The sequence below is a fragment of the Momordica charantia genome (genome assembly GCF_013281855.1).
Source record: "Momordica charantia cultivar OHB3-1 chromosome 3 unlocalized genomic scaffold, Mcharantia_2.0 BLBB01000003.1, whole genome shotgun sequence".
Classification (NCBI taxonomy): domain Eukaryota; kingdom Viridiplantae; phylum Streptophyta; class Magnoliopsida; order Cucurbitales; family Cucurbitaceae; genus Momordica; species Momordica charantia.
Genome location: NW_028275161.1, coordinates 18,459,423 through 18,477,506, shown reverse-complemented (window position 1 = coordinate 18,477,506; position 18,084 = coordinate 18,459,423). Strand labels below are relative to the sequence as shown.

The following is an 18,084-nucleotide window of genomic DNA, read 5'->3' as shown; positions in this document are numbered from 1 at the left end:
TATCTAAAAAAAAAGTTCGAAATCTTTAATTCCATATTCCCTCCCCTGCTCTCAAATTATACTAGATTTTATCTGAATTCTTTTTTTAATTTTTGCTCGTGCTTAATATCAAGAGGAAGCTCAAGACAAATAATGTTTGAAATTTGAACTTTAGATATTGGGTCGAGGAAATTTACGTAAATTATTGAGTCCAACACATAATTAAATATATCTAACTAAAATTTTACCAACGAACTTGTTGAACCCAGTCAAAATATCATTAATATTGGAGATTGAATTCTCATGTCTCTCCCATTATAATAACTAAATAAGAATACTCAAAATCAAAATATGTGTTTCTAAATTAGACCATTAAATCTAAAATTGAAATAACCAAATTGATTACTAGTAATAACTAGTTTGTTTCAATTCATGGATCATTTTTTAGTAATAACCTAACATTATAAGTTTGTTTCAATTCATGGATCATTTTTTAGCAATAACCTAACATTAGTCCCTAACGTTTGATAGGTTTTTAATTTAGTGCGAATTATTTAAACCGTTTTAATTTAGCGTCGTAAATATTAAAATTGATTGATGATAAATTTAGAAAACTCAAAATATCTACTTATTTCTCTAAAATTTGGATGAATAATGGAAAACTTTATTCTCTTAGTTTATATTTTTCCTTCTAAATTTATGTCAATTTTACTAATGTAAGTTTATCATCTGTCAACTTTAACATTTACGATTAAATTGAAATATGTTAAAACATAAGGATTAATTAATCCCTAACAACTAAATTGATTATAAAAAAAAAACTACTCAAACATTTATATTTGAGATAATAATTCACAAGCTAAAACATATGTTTAGTTTTTTTTAGTTCAACCATTACAAAAGTGTAGATTGAACTATTAATATTTGAGATAATAATTGTCAAGCTATGGTCGGTTTTTTTTAAGTTCACTAAGATGAAGATTGGAAGCTTCAAAAGAGAAAAGAGAATGACCACCTTTCCTTGGTCAAGCCGATGTATATGTTATTAGTCATCCTGAACTTCGTAAATTAGGTCGAGTCGACCAATATAGATCTCAACAGCCAACCTTCATGAAGGACAAGTTGAGGATCACAACACCACATGTCTCTTACATATGACTACTTTTCCAATAACACTCTGATTTATAGGACGGCTGTAACTGCTCCACAAGTGATGTCGGAAATCCAAAGTTTATAAATAAAGAGTTTCGTCTTACTTCTCAAATACACGAAACTAATCTCTCTCTGAGTATAAATCAAACTCGAACTGACTTGAGTATTGACCACCTGAGTTCGAGCTTGCCAAAGGAAAAATATGACAAAAGAAAAAGTTCTTTCCCTCAAAAATTCACTCTTATTTAGAAATTCACTCTTATTTTTAATTAGGTTTGTAAAATGTGAATGAGTTAACATGTTATTTTGGTCTTTTTAGTTCCAACCTTGATTCATTTTTATCCTATACATCAAAATGTTCATTTTGATGGTTATTATGTTTTTAATTTTTGTTTATCTTATTCTCTGTATTCTCAAAGTATTCATTTTACTATTTTAATTTATGTACTTTTAAAAAGTGGTCATTTTAGTCCCTATTTGTAAAATTTAACTAAAATAAACCAATTGAAAGTACAACACACTTGATGCCACTAAGGTATTAAATATCCGTGGACATATCGATATTTCATTGTATCTATGAATTCAACACTGACGTAAGGGATAAATCAACATTTCTGTAATATTGTAGAAAAATCGACGAAATACGAAAATATCACTAATTCATACAGTATATATATATCAATAATTTTTAACTCATTTAGAAAGGATGAAATACTTATTTATTAATTTAAATATTTTTTACGATTTTCTATTTTGATAATTTTTCAAAAAAATACCTATCGATTGCATTTTCATCACCTCCACGTTTGTATCGACAACATTTAAAATGTTGGATGCCATATGTACGGTTTGTTACCATTCATACACGGAACCAAACATATCGGTTCGAATAAACTGAACCGGTTCACACCAATGTTTTACAAAGAACATCACACAGGAAGCCCAATTTCGTAAGCAAGAAAGAAAGCTCTACCCGTAGCTACTGCTTCGTCATCTCCGTTGAACGGACGTCGATCGATCGGGTTACACAGACTTCTCAAGATCTGCTCCGCAACCATCGCCATGGTAACTCCGTTTTCTCTTCGTCTCACTCATCTCCTGATTGAACTCTTCTGTATATTCATGATACAGGTGCTTCGGAATTCTTGAAACCGCTGTCCTATTCCGCATTTCGATTATTCATCTTGATACCGTAATTTTGACCTAGTTAACAGAATTATCTAGCACTCTGCGTTGGTTTTGATGCTTTTTAGAAGACTAACTTTGTTTTACCTCCGTTTGGATATATATGCGTGTGCCTTTTCGATTTTGCTGTTTGATTATTGCAATTATGGGCTTGTATTTTAGTTTTGTGCGTATGAATGAAATTCAAGTGGCGCGTACTGCATTGTTCCTTTTCTCCAGTTCCACCATTTTCGGCTCAGTCTCGCTTTTCGATGGTTGGTTTTCTATTTAAGCCCGGAGAAAATTGGGCCTAGTTGTGTTTCTGATTTTAATTACGAAATAATATCTAATTTGGTTGAAAGTCTTGGTGTGAATTCAGTTCTGTTGCAGGAAATTCAATTCTCTTATTCAGATTTGGCAAAAAGAATGGCTGAATTTGCCAAGAAGAGACTCTTCAATGGATTTTTGGTCTATAGCAAACGACCGATTAATAGAATTAATCCCGTCCAATAGAAAACACCAAAAAACATCTAACAACAGATGGTATTGGTTAAACAACAATAGAATAAATTCAAGTGCTATATCACACCCTTGGTTTTTTTTGGCCAATTGGCATTCATCTGGGGCATGGTACTTTGATTAGTCTTGAGGAACTGGACTACAAAAAATATGTAAGATATTTGGTAGTTGAACAAAATAATATGTAAGATATTTGGTAGTTTTGAACTACATCACGTAGTTCGTTGCAAGTTCCATCAGGACTAGATGTACCATCCCAAGGTTCTCTTTGCTTGGTGCACCTGTGCCTGTTTGCCGCTTCTTCATATTTTGCATTAGTCTTACAAAGGTTTTCCAACACTTTCTCATGCAACCTAAATTTTTCTTTGCCAATGGTCCAAGAATTTAGGATCCCTCTCACTCAATATTTCATTTATGGACTTAATCTTCATGTTTTTAAATGTGAATCTGTATTGAGCTACGGATAAGTCCTGATTTTGGGGTTTATCTGTCTTAGGCATCTTATTAGGTTCCTTAACGTTTTTTTTAAATAAAAATAAAACCAGCTTTCATTAAATCCAGAAGCGAATCAACACTTAGGAATTTGATGATCACTGAATGCTACAAATTCTTTCGTCAAAAGGTAAGTGTTTCCACTATTTGTATAGCTTTTGGATCATATGAACTCCAACATTTCCTTGGTTAACTCAGCTTCTCACTGAGCAGATCAGTCAGTTCTCCCTCTTCAGCGGGGAAAACTTCTATACCTATTCCAAGGCATCCACTTATACTATATAATGTTTATCATACGCTTAGTGTTGAAATGATGGTGCTTCGAAAAGTTTCTGTTTCAGGGTTTCAAAACTTTGCTGCTGCATTCGACCTTACTGAAATTTGCCTCTAGAGCTCTCCTATTGCACATATGAAGGAAAGAGATTATAGAATCTTCAATGACAAGTATAGGTCTTTTTGTGATTTGTATGATCTTATTCATTTGGAGTGCTTTTTTAAAAATAAAAAATAAGAACATGACACAACTAGAGTGCTTTACACACATTTTTATAATTACTCCACTATGGTCAACTTAGATTGAGGGTATTTTGTTTAATCTCCTATTTCAATCAAATCTCCTATGTTTTTCTTTGATCAAAGTCTCTGTTTCTTGTCAACTACTGGAAAAAGATGTCAGATTGCTTGTTGGACTTCACTCATAAGTTTCCTCCAAAGAGAGGACCACTATTGGAATTGAAGACAGTTGCCAAAAATTTGCTGCAGATGGAATGTTGTTGCCAAGTGCCAACATCTTGCAGATTATACATGGAAGACTCGTGTACAGAGTACAGACCAGGATCATGGTGCTTTCAAGTTTCAAATCACTTTGGTGCAGAACCAGGAAATTCTGCTCTCTTAATCACCTTCGGCAGAAGATTTCAAATTTGTAGAAGACATATTCTTGTATAGCATTCAAGTCTGAAACTACTGCAGAGGATGGACTGTTTGTAACAGAAAATGACTGGAAGCATATAACAACCAGCTAATTAGTGAAATGGAAAACTGACTACCTCATATAATCTGCTAAACAACAATAGAAAGATTACAATGCTATATCAAGTATAGTCATTGTCTCACTGGTATTTGGACGATACTCAAAATTACTTTATTTATGGAATTTATTGATCCGGATAATGAGATGTGTATAATTAGCATTAATTGTTTCATTGAAGAGTTATACTTCGGCTTGATTATGACACTGTTAAGTTCCTATGTTTTTTCTTTTTATTTAGGTTCTATTGCAGCTAGACCCTTTTCTCAATGAACTTACCAGCATGTTTGAGCGTAGCACCGAGAAGGGCTCTGTGTGGGTTACTCTGAAACGATGTATGTGTATATCAGCATTGTTAATTAGTTTCTTGAATCTTTTGTGGTATTCTTTAACTATATTGCATCTCATATTATTGTAGCATCACTGAAGTCTAAGGTGCAGAGAAATAAAATGACCACTGCCGGGCAACCTATTGAGTACAGGTGCCTCATCCGTGCAACTGATGGGAAGAAGACAATTTCTACTTCAGTGAGTATTGGCTCATCATTTAGTTCTTTTCTGGATTAAAAACTTTGCCCGAGCATTCGAGTTTTTCTAGTAAATTCTAAATTTACTCAGCTAAAGTTTCTTACCCATCCAAGTGGAGGATGCTGCGTTTAGACATCTTTTTATTTTATTTTATTTATGCTTTACACAAAGTTCATATTACAACTCAATGCATCCTGGGAGTGGGGTGATTATTAAAGAACTTCTGCTAGATTTTAGGAAATTAAGGACGGGCACAGTTCACTTTTCATTAATAAATTATCATTTAGTGTATGCCATCTTTTTTATGTGATGGCACTTGTATATTGTAGACATGATCAGTAATGAAGAAATAGAATTAGAACTCAAATTGAAATCTAGGCATTTAAGATTGACGTTTATTATACCATCTTGCTGCTCAATACTGAAGAAGTAATGTAGATTCCACTCCCTTCATCCCCCTCTCATTTCTTATTTTTCTTTTCTAGTCTCTGGAGCTTCGAATTATCTTTTATCCCATTCATTTCATTCTTCTTGGTAAACAGAAACCAAACCGCCGCATGTAGTCATTTCACATTCTTCAGATCTTATTATCTATGCTATCGTTTAAACTGCATTTAACCTAATCTTGATTCCCTTACATATTTACTCTTGGTCTGATTTTACCACCCTTGTGGAGGTTTCTAACTTTCTTGAATCTGAAGCATTTGTAACATTTGCTCTTAAAGGTTGGGGCAAAAGATCACCTGAAATTTCAAGCTTCCTATTCAACCATTCTTAAAGCCCACATGACTGCTCTTAAAAAGAGGGAGAGGAAGGAGAAGAAGAAGGCACCAGCGGCAGAGAAGGATCCCAAGAAAAAACCCAAGAAAGTATGAAGGGGGGTTCTCTTGCTTCTGAAGGATCCTCAAACTAGAGTTGCTTCCTTGGCTTACTTACCCTTTTGTTTTTACGATGACTCTGATCCTTTGACCTGATGAGTGTTATGCTTCCCCCATCTTTCTAGGAAAATGCAGAGGAAAAAAGGGCAGAGGTAGGATTTTGGAATTTCAGGAATTGAAAAATATTTGAGTTTGTTATTTGTTTAGCCATTTTTCCTTGAAAGAAAAAAGATTTGAAATATACATGTGATTTTACTGTGGAATTTTCTGGAAATTTTGCATTCTCTCATCCTTGAAGCCATAGAAAAATTTGAAAATGTGCAATGACGATGTTGATATTGTTTGTGAATCACCTGAGAACTTGTGGAAGGAAATCTCAGCTGCTGTTCTCCCTCCAACTTTCCATATAAATCTTGTTCTAGTCTCACTCATGAAAGAATTGCGACTTGCTGTAAATTTTGCTCATCGACCGCGTGTAAGTAATTATCCATGACAGGGAGAATTATAGATGATAAACAGAAATATTTATTTAATACTTATAGAATTTCATAAGTTGTTTTTTCTGGTACAAACACGTGGTAGTGAAACCATGTAGAGGTCTTTAGGAGGCAATTGTCATTACTTATGGATCCGAACTTAGGTGATCTATCAGTGACAAGGATGAAGTTTGAGTTAAACTAAATGGAGGTTTGAATTGACAGATTTTTTTTTCTTTTTTTTTTTTTTTGTTTTAAAGAATAGAATTGACAGATATTAAAGAATGAATGAATGAGTTAGGAATGAAATGTCACTCAAACTCAGAGTTTGAGTTAGTTGATTCTCTTCAAAATGCATTGAGATCAAGTTTGAGTTAGTTGATTCTCTTCAAAATGCATTGAGACAAAGGAGTTGATCGGACATCTATAATCAAAACATTGTTTCAATGTGGCCTTTGAGGGGTACTAAATCAATGCAAATTATGTATACTATATATGATCTTATTAAAAGTATTGTATAATAAGAAAAAGTAAATGATAATATCTCAAATATTTATTTAAATATTTTCTAACATTAAACCAAGATTTAAAAAATTATCTTGACTAGTGGTGGTGGTAGAATAAATAATCCATAAAAAACTATTAAATAAAATAAAATTAAACATATCTGTATGTAATTGCACAGTAAGTAAAAAAGTAATTTTAAAATTAATAATATGTCCTGTAGGTTCGATTCAATTCAAAACCAAATACAACTTATAAAATTTCCATTTATTTGACCCAGCCCAAACAGTATTAGATGGGATTCAGTTGAGGAATATTTTCAAGTCATCCAACTTTTTGAACACCCTAAAATCTCTAAAAGAAACCAACAAAAAGTAAGTCGATCGAACTATGTTTCATCGTCAGAATTTGAGACATCCATTTCTGCATCATCATTTACATTTGATGCAGAATGCTGATTCTCATACTGGGACTCCATATAATCCATTACAGCACGCCTGTACTTGTCAGGATGATCCCACCAAGTTGGAGTGTTGATAATAGCCTTCTCCAGCCAGTATTCATCATACTGCTTCTTCTCAGTCAGTTTCTGGTAAAACCTTCCCCATTTGTACATGGCTCGCTTCAATCGGACGCTCTTGCTTCCTCCGAATACAAACTTTATGTAATCCTTCGCTAATCGGGTCAGCTCTTCCCCGCTAATGATGTAAATGTACTGCCATAACAAATAAGCAAACATAACTACACAACCCACAAACCAGATCCAGATATGCATACAAAGCAACATGATTTTCCTCCAAAATTTACAAAGGAAAATATCATGGTCTGAAGAACAGTTCAAAATCATTTTCCTTCACAGATTTCTGAGTTATGGAATATATAGCATGTAATTTGGCTTGATCAATCCTAATGTAATGATGTGAAAAGAGAAATATGAAGATTCTCTCCCTAATCATATTCATTTTACCTGAACCACCCAGTTAGGCTTAGTTCTTTTCTCCAACAAATGCATTCTAGAGACACAACAGTTTCTTTAGCTAGTAGATATGAATTAGAATCTAATCTAGGGAGAGCTTCTTATAACCTACCAGGTACTGTCTCAGTGAGAGCTTACTGCCAGATTCTTATGAGAGGAGTTGAACGCGTTTTTAAGGGTCGAAGGGATGCGACTACTAAAAAGTAAAAAACACGAGCGGTTAGAGCTTATAGTTCTAGCTGGACTTCTTAAGGTAAAATATGAACTCTATGTTTTACTACCAAGCCAACTCAAGAGCAATTTTTGTAATTTCTATTAACTTGGGATAGTGTACTTCTCTACTTTCTGTTTGGTTAGTTAAACGCCCTGTTTCCTGTAACAATGACTATTACCAAGAAAATAAAGCCGATGGTCGCCAAAATCACTTGCAGTGTTTCATCAATAATTCCTCCAAGGCTATCATCCTCAGATCCGCTAGAGCTATCCCCGCTGCCACCGCCACCACTTGGAGGTCTTTTGCCACCATCTCCACCATCATAGAACTCTTTTTTTTCGATTTGCTGTCGCAATACATCTTCTACTGATCGCCCCTTCTTAAAATTTTCAACAACTTTGTCAAAAGTTTTCCACGGAGAACCCTGCTAGATACAAAGTATTATTACTATATCAATATTTACAGATGCCTCTTATATAGCAGCCTATCTAACTTCAAAAGTCATGATTTACAGATTTTAAACTTTAGACCAGACAAGGGACATGCACATAATAGTGAATAAAATGAATAGACGCTCCAAACCATTCCCCATCGGGTATTTCGCATCAAACAACTTGAACCCAAAAAAGAAATTACAAAAAACTAATATAAATTGTTGCCCTTCTGGAAATGTGAATGGAAATAATTTCATGCATCCTGAAAAATTCATGAATAAAGAGTGAAAAAGATTGTTGATATCATATCAAACACATTTTCTTGTCATAAAACCTGATCTTCATAAAGGGTAACCTAAATCACATGGATTGTATCTTAATCCATTTGAAAGTTTAAGATGTTCTACCTTGCTTACAAAACTAACTGTTTACAGATACCATAAAAAAGAATTTTTGATAAGACATGGATCTGTATCAATCACAAAATGGCGAAACAGCCAAAGCAGATATATCACAAAAATCAAGAGCATAAAATCAGAAAATTATGGTCAAACACGAAAAGTTCATGCATTGATGAAAAAAACTTCCATTGCTGACTTTTCCAAAATTAACACGATGATGGATGCTGAACATTTGTCAGTAACAAGACAGGAATAACAATGTTAAGCTGAATTTCTCAGATTGGTGAAAATTCAGCAATTAAAATGTACTCTAAAACCATCCACCATAGCTTCATTGAAGACAAAAAGACACACAAGATTTGCAAGAAGCATATCATACAATCTAAATTAGAGACAATTTTGGTTCTACCACTCCTTCAATCATTAAGAAACTTCTGTGAACCAAACTATAAACATCTTTTTCTTTTAGAACTTCCAAAATAACTGTTGAAAGAAAATAAAATAAATAAAAGGAAAAGAAAAGGAAAGAAATAAAGACGAAAGCTATACAAATTATTACAGGCAGATAAAGCCATCAGAGAATAAAACTTTACGAATAGTTATTTCGATAAGAAATAAATCAAAGAATAGATGACAAATGACCACAAATTTAGAGATATTCTCACCCCATCACCACTTTCCTTTCCCTTGCTACCAAATAAGGAAACAATTGGGGTATGCTGGTGATTTAATCCAGCCCTCCGATGTTTATACTTCAATACTGGTAGACCTTGCTTGAAATAAGATGCATTGGCACTTAGGTTCACAAGAGCACTACGGGAGCGAGTAGCTCGAAATGATGGATATATTGACTTAGAAGCAATGCATATTGATCTACTAGAACAAATAGAATTCTGTGTAGCAGTTATCTGCATGCTGCTCATCCTTTGATAAACACCTCTATAATCGCATGCCAAGCTCCAGCACCCTGATGTCCAAGCTTCAATATCATAGTATGAACTATGAATCATGAAAATTACTAAACATAACCGGATAAAATAAATGTATAACTGAAGGGGGAAAAAAACTACAGGAAAACCCATCTGAAAGCTCCATAACCGCATATTAACATATTTTTGCTATCTCTTCAAAATTTTAAAATTAAGAAAACAATGTTGAATGAAGTGAACTTGTATTCCTATTCCCCGTACTTGTTTAAACCACAACAAAATCCAAAAGCTTAGCCTATGAAATGGGAAATTTCTTTCCTTACTTCGTATTCACAGTTTGTTCAATCATTAATCTACGCAATTCTTGTCTAAGCCTCAATTGTCCTTCTTCAATATTTCCCAGTGTACATTTACCCGCATACAGAAATTAAGCAAAGAAAAAGAGGAACTGCTCGATATGAAATCTAGCGCTTTCCTTCCCACAGACTTAGAAAGAGGAAAGAATTCTGTGTGTTCAGAGTTTCCCCTCTTAAGCTATCACAGGTTTCGGTGTCTAAAACAATAGAAGGAGGGTTACCTAAAGCTGCCGGCGAAGACTCCCCAGTAGGCTCCTCCGATGGTTCATAGCAGGAGGGAAAGCAAAATGCGTGCTTTATGGGTCTGAGGCGAAGAAAAAAATGGAGGATATAAGATTTCAGAGAAATGTGGAGTGAACAGATTACAGACGATAGGGATTCAGAAAGAGATGGGCTTTAGGTTCTGAATGGGAAGTTGGGCTAACTACCTAAGCCCAAATGACCATTTTTCTTTCCATCAAAATATATTTCCACCGACCGTTACTCAATTAGTCAAGATATTATTTATATTTCTAAAGGTTGAAAATTTGTGTTCGTAAAAAGTTAATTAGTGAAAAAAAAATATGTAGTGATTTGATTCAATAAAGTGTTCACATACTGAATAAAAAGTTTATTTGAGAAAGTAACTTCTAAATATTTTGATTATTTCTTTATACATAGAAAGTATTTCTAAGTTAAACATAAACGATTTGATATTTGGACTAATTTAAACATTTCCCAAATGTGTCAACCAAAATAACTTTCTGAAATGTTTGAAACATTTTTTTAGAAGTCTTGGAAAAAAGTTTTTAAAGAATAGGTTCAGTCAAATTTAGATAGTAAAAGAAAACTCAAAACATACTAAAAAGTAAGTTTAAGACCTTTTTTTTTTTTGTAAATTAAAAAAATTTCCAATTAGAAAAGCTTGTCAATTTATTATAATACTGAGTTAAAACTTAAAAGTAATAGTTAACTAATATTTTATCTAAAAAAAATTTACTTTGGAGAGAAAGTACTTCTCTTACCAGAGTTACTCTCTAGACCCTTAAGTAAAAAGGAATTGACTAGCTGCCTGAGTTTATCTAACAATAGTTAGTATCTATCTTTGACTAAAAAGTCACGAGTTCCATTCCTCAACTCCCACTTGTTATACTTAAAAAAAAGTCAGTGATTAACGATGACCAACTCAAAATGTTTTCTCCCGCTCCAAAAAATTAGGGTGAAATTTCTTTCCACACTTCTTCCTCTAATCAGAATCTTTACTGAAACGTGCACGATTGGCTCTAGCTTATGTGGCTCCGGCAATAAATTATGCGGATACATCTAATACGTGGAATCGTTACTGAAGATGAGAGTGAGAGAGCGCCACTGACATCAACGACTCATGGCTGATATTACAACGAAAGTGCAATTTTTTCCTTTTTTTTTACAATGAAAGTGCACATTTTAAATTTTAGTCTTGGGCATAAATTCAATTTGGTTAATAACATACCAAAATTTTATTTACTTGTTATAGTTTAGGTATTAGCATATTAAATTTTAATTTTTAAAATTTTTAAGTACATTTTGGAAGTAAATTTAGTTCTTATCAGCTTAATTTCAAATTGGGTTATATGGTTTGAGTTTACTATTATTTTTACTTTGACATGAATCAATATTTTGTATTTTGCCAAATGTTTTAGCTTACCATATTAGAGTTTAGAAGAGCCAAATAAAAAACTATAAAAAGAAAATAGGTGGATTTTTTATTGTGTAAAACATAATTTAGGAATAATTTATTGGGAATGACAAATGTGTCGAAGCTTTTGAAAAAACGTTTTATTTCCTTTTAATTATTTAAATGTTACATAATTAATTATTTAACATTTTAAATAATTAATTCATTTTGTTTTGTAAATTTTAATTAATAAAGTTAAAACATTTTTTTTTAAACTAAATCAAGCTTTGGGAAATATTATGGGCTTTTGAAAAAAATTTATGAACGGGTTTTTCGATTCCATCGCCGAATGTATGCCTGAGTTCGACTTGAGCAACCGGCATACAGTGACAGATCCAGAAATTTTGTTGAGGGGGCTTCAATTAATTTACATGTAAGTAATTTTTATAATTCATAAAAGTATGATCTTGAGGCTGACAAGGTCATTTTTGTAAATATCTTTTACAAATTTGATCTCAAATATTACAATCGTAATCCACGTTGCAGATAAAAAATTTTAGTTTGGTTGTCTTTTTAACTAACTATTATATTAAAAATAGTCTCAAATTCATAGTACTAAAGTTAAAAAAAAATGCACCTTAGACAATTAATCTCAAAATTGTCGACTTATTCAAAATAAAAATTATATAAAAAAAAACTCGAAAATTTGATAAAAATGTAAAAAATTTGACATATTTATATAAAATTTTTTTATGCAGTATATTTTATAATATAATATTTATTTTTATATTTTAATAATATATATAGACACCCGCAGGTAACTTTAAAGGCAAAATTTTTTTTAACAAGAACATTCGAACGCTGGGAACTGAGTAGAGGCTTGGTCTCATATTCCACTACGCCAATCTAGAGTTTTATATTCAGTTAACACATTAGTTTGTATATAATCCAAAAGTTTCAAAGTTGAGGCGGGGCTCGAGCCCCCCTCGGCTACTGTACCCCTGTCGGCTAATATACGATTTAGCACCATAATCGTGCCGAAATTGCTTTCAAGGGAGCGGTTCAACCATGATGGTGTGATCTAAATTCTACTTTATTTCCTACATAATTTACAAAGTTTAACATAATTATAAGCACCAAATTAGAAACCAAATCTAAAGCATAAAAATTGCATTGAAATAAAGTAAAAAATTCTGGATGTCTCTTGGGTCGGTGCCTTGAGACGGAGAGTATAGGAGAGCAAAGGTTCAACTCCCAGTTATAAAAAAATTTGGTTATACTTTAAAATCAATTCATTGCTCCCCCTAGGTTTAAAGAAAACGTACTTAAATATAAGAAATTTCAACCAATTTGTTTGCCACTATAAAGGCCTTTTTTTTTTTTTTTTACTTTTTTGTGTGTTTGGAGGATATTTGTGGGTTTCATACAAGTTCACACATACATATTTTTCAATGAGGTATGAATGATCAACTTCTCAATATATATGATGTAATATCTTTAAAAAAAAATGAAAAGAGAAATATTTGACTTTTACTCTATTGATCATCCAAAAAAATTTTCTAAAAATAACTAAATTTAAGGGGTTGTTCTTCCTAAGAAAGAATTATTCAATTTATTCTGAAAACGAATGATTATTCATGAGGTGAAATCGTCATTCACTAGAATCGAAGTCGGATCAAAAAGGTGACTTTGTTCTTGTTTCTAGTTAATAATTTTTTTTGGTTAAAATACTAGTTTGGTCCCATACTTTCAGTCTTTGTTCATTTTGGTCACCGTACTTTGAAAATGTTCATTTTGGTTACTGTACTTTAAACTTTGGTTCGTTTTAGTCCCCGTACTTTCAAAATGTACATTTTGGCCCATCTACTTTTAAAAAATGATCATTTTAGTCCCTTAATTGTATTCTTAATCTCATTTTTTATATCACAATTTCAACATGGCACTAAAATCAATATATTTATTCAAATGTAAACATTACTTTATACTAAAGAGTTGTCGTTGTACGTAAAATATGTGTTAAATTTTTATAAAGAGGGACTAAAATGATCACTTTTTGAAAGTATATGGACTAAAATGAACATTTTCAAAATACAGGGGGCTAAACTGAACCAAAGTTTAAAGTACATTGACCAAAATGAACACTTTGAAAGTACGTGGACCAAAATGAACCAAAGTTGAAAGTACAGGGATCAAACTAGTATTTTAACATAATTTTTTTTGATCTCGTTAGACACAAATTACCTATCGAATCACATCGTTTTGCACAATAAATTCCCTTTTTTGAAGATATCCGGAATCCAAATTGACTTATTAGAGGGGAAGGTTAAGCCAAGTATTAAATTATATCATTTACGATATTAATACCACATGTTGTTTCGTGTCCTTGACTTACTTTTAGAGATTTAAATTTACTAATCTGAAAGAAAATTGATAATGTTTGACTAATTGAGCTACAAATTAGCATTTTTTTCCAAAGTTAAGATGTAGAATATAGATGGTTGAATGGAGATTTAATTTGCTCCTCCATTCAAACCAATAGGAAGAAGTGGAATTAGACTCTTCTTTGGCCAACACCCTTTAACAATGGGTGTCTTCAAGTCAAAGTCAACAAAATTCATATAAACTCTTTAGAATATGTTTCTTTTCTAAATTAACATTTAAAATATACAAAAACAAATTTGTAATTTAACCTTATTAACAATTCCGAACAGTTGTAATGGAATTAATCAATCTGAACGATATTTTTGTAATATTATTGTTGATTTTGTTTTCCAGTCAAACTCAACAAGCTGATGTGGACAATTAGCAGAGGTGTTCACAAATGAATATGTACAAGGAACAAACATTCCGACACCCAAATTTGCGTGCTCAGAATCTTTAGGTTGTTCTCAGAGAGAATTTCCTACTTGGTTCATGGACGAAGTGTCCCTTTTATAGGTAAGCCGGAGAGATAAGACCGTTGGATTGTTACGACATACAATCACGGCTGTCGTACCCCCAAATCGGTGGTTGGAACTGAGGTCAGATAAAGTGTTAGCTTTCATCTAAGCTCGGTGTGGAGCAATTGGTCTCCTTGCTGTGACTGGATTGACCCAAACTGAGTATATGATCATTACACGTATCGATCCTGGTTTTCGACCACCAACAGTTATATTTATATTTTGCACAGACTTATCTTTTTAATTATGTCCAAGAAAATTAATATCATCCTTTCATACTCAAACCTTTTTTTCCACATATAAATTATTGTGAGAATTTCAATATTGATCTAGAAAAGTCTTTTCTGGGTGCTCCAGTCTTTTTCAAATTGGAATCCAATTATGAAATTGGAGAAAATATACTTTTATAAAAATGCTTTGTTGATTCTTTATTACCACTTTGACTTATCCAAAAATTAATTAGAGGCAACAAGTTTGCTTGCTTTTTCATACTGAGGGGATTTTCTTTGGTCTTCATAATTAAGATTGGATATGTTATTTAGTTCCTAATGTAAAATCATTTGAATTAATTCACTACTAATTAATCACCTTGAGTGTAATTTTGGGATGAGGACTTTTGCTCCCTCTAAAACCAATATTTCCAAAGTTTTCAAAAATATTCTTGACGGTGTAATTATATTAAATACTATACAAATTTTATAAAGTGTTATTATTTGGCTAAAACCGCATCTTTCGCCGTACCAAGTTTATTCCAAACTCGTCCATAATAAGTATCATTTTTCTTTCCTATGTAATATCTAATTTGTTTGTAAATCTCCTACATGATTTTTGTATTAGGTTCTATTCATTTGTTTCAAACTTTCTCTGTATTTATTCTAATTATTTAATAAATATTTTGAAGTAAATTGGATGAAGAAGAAAAATGTATTGCATAGTCATTTTTAGAAAAAAAAAATAAACATAATTATCAAATATATCTGATTTTTTAAAACACAAAATAATATATTAAAAAAACAGAAAAACCAAAATAATTATGAAAGAAAAATAATAAAGTTAAAGCTTATCTTTCGTTATAAATCTCACGTAATTAGCATATATCTTTCTACTCATCTCCTCTAAAAATTTGATAATTATTCACTCTGTTTTCTCTCTAGGCTGTAATTCTTTTAACGGTTAAATTTTATCTTATTTAATGATAATTTGAAACGCGGATAAGATATATAATTAAAATGAGAAAATGGAAAGGACCAAAATAACCTTTGACAAATCAAAGTCCACCACAGCATCGGGAGAGAGAAGTTTGAAAAATCCGAGTCGCATAAGTTGAAATTACGTAAACAACCTTTTTCTCTCATCACACCCACGCACAGCACGCGCAGCAGTTCCGTATAAATACCCTTCCGTCTTCTCCTCAGTCTCACAATTCTCCCTCCCATCGCTCTTCTTCTTCTTCACTTCACCAAATTCCCCCCTCAGAAAATTAAAAATGGGTGCTGCGGCGGCGAAAAGGTCGCTGCTGCTAGCGGCGGCTCTGATTATCGGAGTAATCGGGGGAGCGGCGGCGCAGAACTGCGGGTGCGCGGCGGGGCTGTGCTGCAGCAGGTTCGGATTCTGCGGGACCGGAGAAGATTTCTGCGGGAGCGGGTGCAGGGAGGGGCCTTGCAACATTCCGCCGCTGAGCCCTAGCGTGAACGACGTCGTCGTGGCTGATTTCGTGACGGAGGAGTTCTTCAACGGTATAATTAACCAGGCCGACGCGGGGTGCGCCGGACGGGGATTCTACAGCAGAGCAACTTTTCTTCAGGCTCTCCAATCGTTCGATAGATTTGGACGGATTGGATCTGTTGACGATTCTAAAAGAGAAATTGCCGCCTTCTTCGGCCACGTCACTCACGAGACCGGACGTAAGCTTCGTTTCATAAAAGTATTTTATTTTGTGTTTTTTGCTTTTCAGCTTCTTGAAAGTATGTACAAAATTTCTGAAAGTTTAGAAACTATAGAATAAATAAATAATTAACAAGAAACTAATTAAGAAACACTAAAATAATTTCCCTGCAAAGTTAATGAGCTAAAAGAATAGCATTTGAAAGTGAAGAAACAAATAATGGTTCATCAAAGATAAATTTGATTAAACTTAAAATGCCTTATTAAGTAATTTTATTATATTTTTTTTGTTGGAACATAGATTTTTGCTTCATAGAAGAAATAAATGGGCCATCGGGGGACTACTGTGACGAGGAAAATACCCAATACCCATGCAACCCGAGCAAGGGGTATTACGGGCGCGGCCCGATCCAGCTATCGTGGAACTTCAACTACGGTCCGGCCGGAGAGGCCATCGGGTTCGACGGTCTAAACAACCCGGAAATCGTCGCAACCGACCCGGTCGTCTCCTTCAAGACGGCGCTGTGGTACTGGATGAGCTTCGTCCGACCCGTTATCAACCAGGGCTTCGGAGCCACCATTCGGGCCATTAACGGCGCGCTCGAGTGCGACGGCGGTAACTCCGCCACCGTCCAACGCCGGATCCAATTCTACACTCAGTACTGTAACCAACTTGGAGTTGCCCCGGGAGATAATTTGACATGTTAGAATAATTAATTATTTTCAGCTTTGTATTGTTAAAGTAAAGAATAAACTTCTGGGAGTTGCAATTTTCTTTTTTCTTTTTTCATGCAATATAGATTCATATGAGATGTACTGATGTTTAATTTGAGTTTTGAAAGTTTTTCTTTAATTAATAAAGTTTAAATTCAAACCTATTTCATTGTGTAACTTTTGCTACAAATAATCGGGCAAAAGTGCCTAATTTTGAAATTTAAAGACAAATTCAATGGCGAAACTAAACTCAAAACTCACCCGAAAGTTCTTTTCTCTTTTATTTAATTTATTTTGTTTTTTTTCCTCCCTTGTAATAAATCAGCATACTTATATCTTTTCTCGTCTAGTTATGTGACAAAACTAATATAAGTGACACATGCAAAATAAGCCATAGTTTATATGTATATGGTATAATTTGTAAGGTAGAGAGTGTAGATAATTGTGATTTCTAATTACTCGTACGAAAACAAAGCCAACGATCAACCCAAATTTAGAAATACTATAAAATGAAGAAAAAATAATAGATACATATATGTGGGATAGAGAGCTCTTTATTCATTTGAGTATAATGCTGGGATGAATTATCGTTTGTCACGTGTTAACATTAGAAATCATTACACAGTTAGATGAAGGGAATAACTAGATCACGAGGACTTACTGTTAAAGAAGATTTCAAGTGGCTCGACCATTGTCTATCGAGCTGAGCTATATTCTCCATCTCGACCGACCTTCTCAAAGGACAAGCTGACCATGAAGAGAACCTGCAGGCGCGAGCACGAAACAAGATTTCAGACAAGATGCTGCAATTCTTGGACGGTCGAAGAGTCGTTGAAGCCCTGTTGGAAGCTCACATCTATAAATAAGATCCTCGCCTCT

General features: G+C 33.3%; 3 protein-coding genes across 5 annotated transcripts; 2 read left to right on the top strand and 1 right to left on the bottom strand.

Moving 5' to 3' along the window:
• Positions 1–2,038: 2,038 nt before the first annotated feature.
• Positions 2,039–6,005, top strand: LOC111010890 (Signal recognition particle, SRP9/SRP14 subunit). Its single transcript, XM_022284466.2, has 4 exons — positions 2,039–2,196; positions 4,578–4,671; positions 4,755–4,864; positions 5,590–6,005. Exons 1-4 carry the CDS (start codon positions 2,194–2,196, stop codon positions 5,737–5,739), a joined length of 357 nt encoding a protein of 118 aa, XP_022140158.1. The 5' UTR covers positions 2,039–2,193; the 3' UTR covers positions 5,740–6,005.
• A 902-nt stretch (positions 6,006–6,907) lies between these two features.
• On the bottom strand, positions 6,908–10,412 carry LOC111010834 (uncharacterized). 3 transcript variants are annotated; one of them, XM_022284407.2, is made up of 4 exons: positions 10,254–10,412; positions 9,413–9,726; positions 8,091–8,336; positions 6,908–7,437 (listed from the first exon to the last, which is right to left on the bottom strand). In XM_022284407.2, exons 2-4 carry the CDS (start codon positions 9,668–9,670, stop codon positions 7,111–7,113), a joined length of 831 nt encoding a protein of 276 aa, XP_022140099.1. In that variant the 5' UTR covers positions 9,671–9,726; positions 10,254–10,412; the 3' UTR covers positions 6,908–7,110. The 3 variants fall into 3 exon arrangements, with proteins under 3 accessions (XP_022140099.1, XP_087978211.1, XP_087978212.1); XM_088122085.1 differs by having other exon boundaries at positions 9,413–9,714; XM_088122086.1 differs by having other exon boundaries at positions 9,413–9,746; positions 10,254–10,386.
• Positions 10,413–16,014: 5,602 nt separating this feature from the next.
• On the top strand, positions 16,015–17,369 carry LOC111010839 (endochitinase EP3). Its single transcript, XM_022284410.2, has 2 exons — positions 16,015–16,511; positions 16,793–17,369. Exons 1-2 carry the CDS (start codon positions 16,094–16,096, stop codon positions 17,197–17,199), a joined length of 825 nt encoding a protein of 274 aa, XP_022140102.1. The 5' UTR covers positions 16,015–16,093; the 3' UTR covers positions 17,200–17,369.
• Positions 17,370–18,084: the final 715 nt, after the last annotated feature.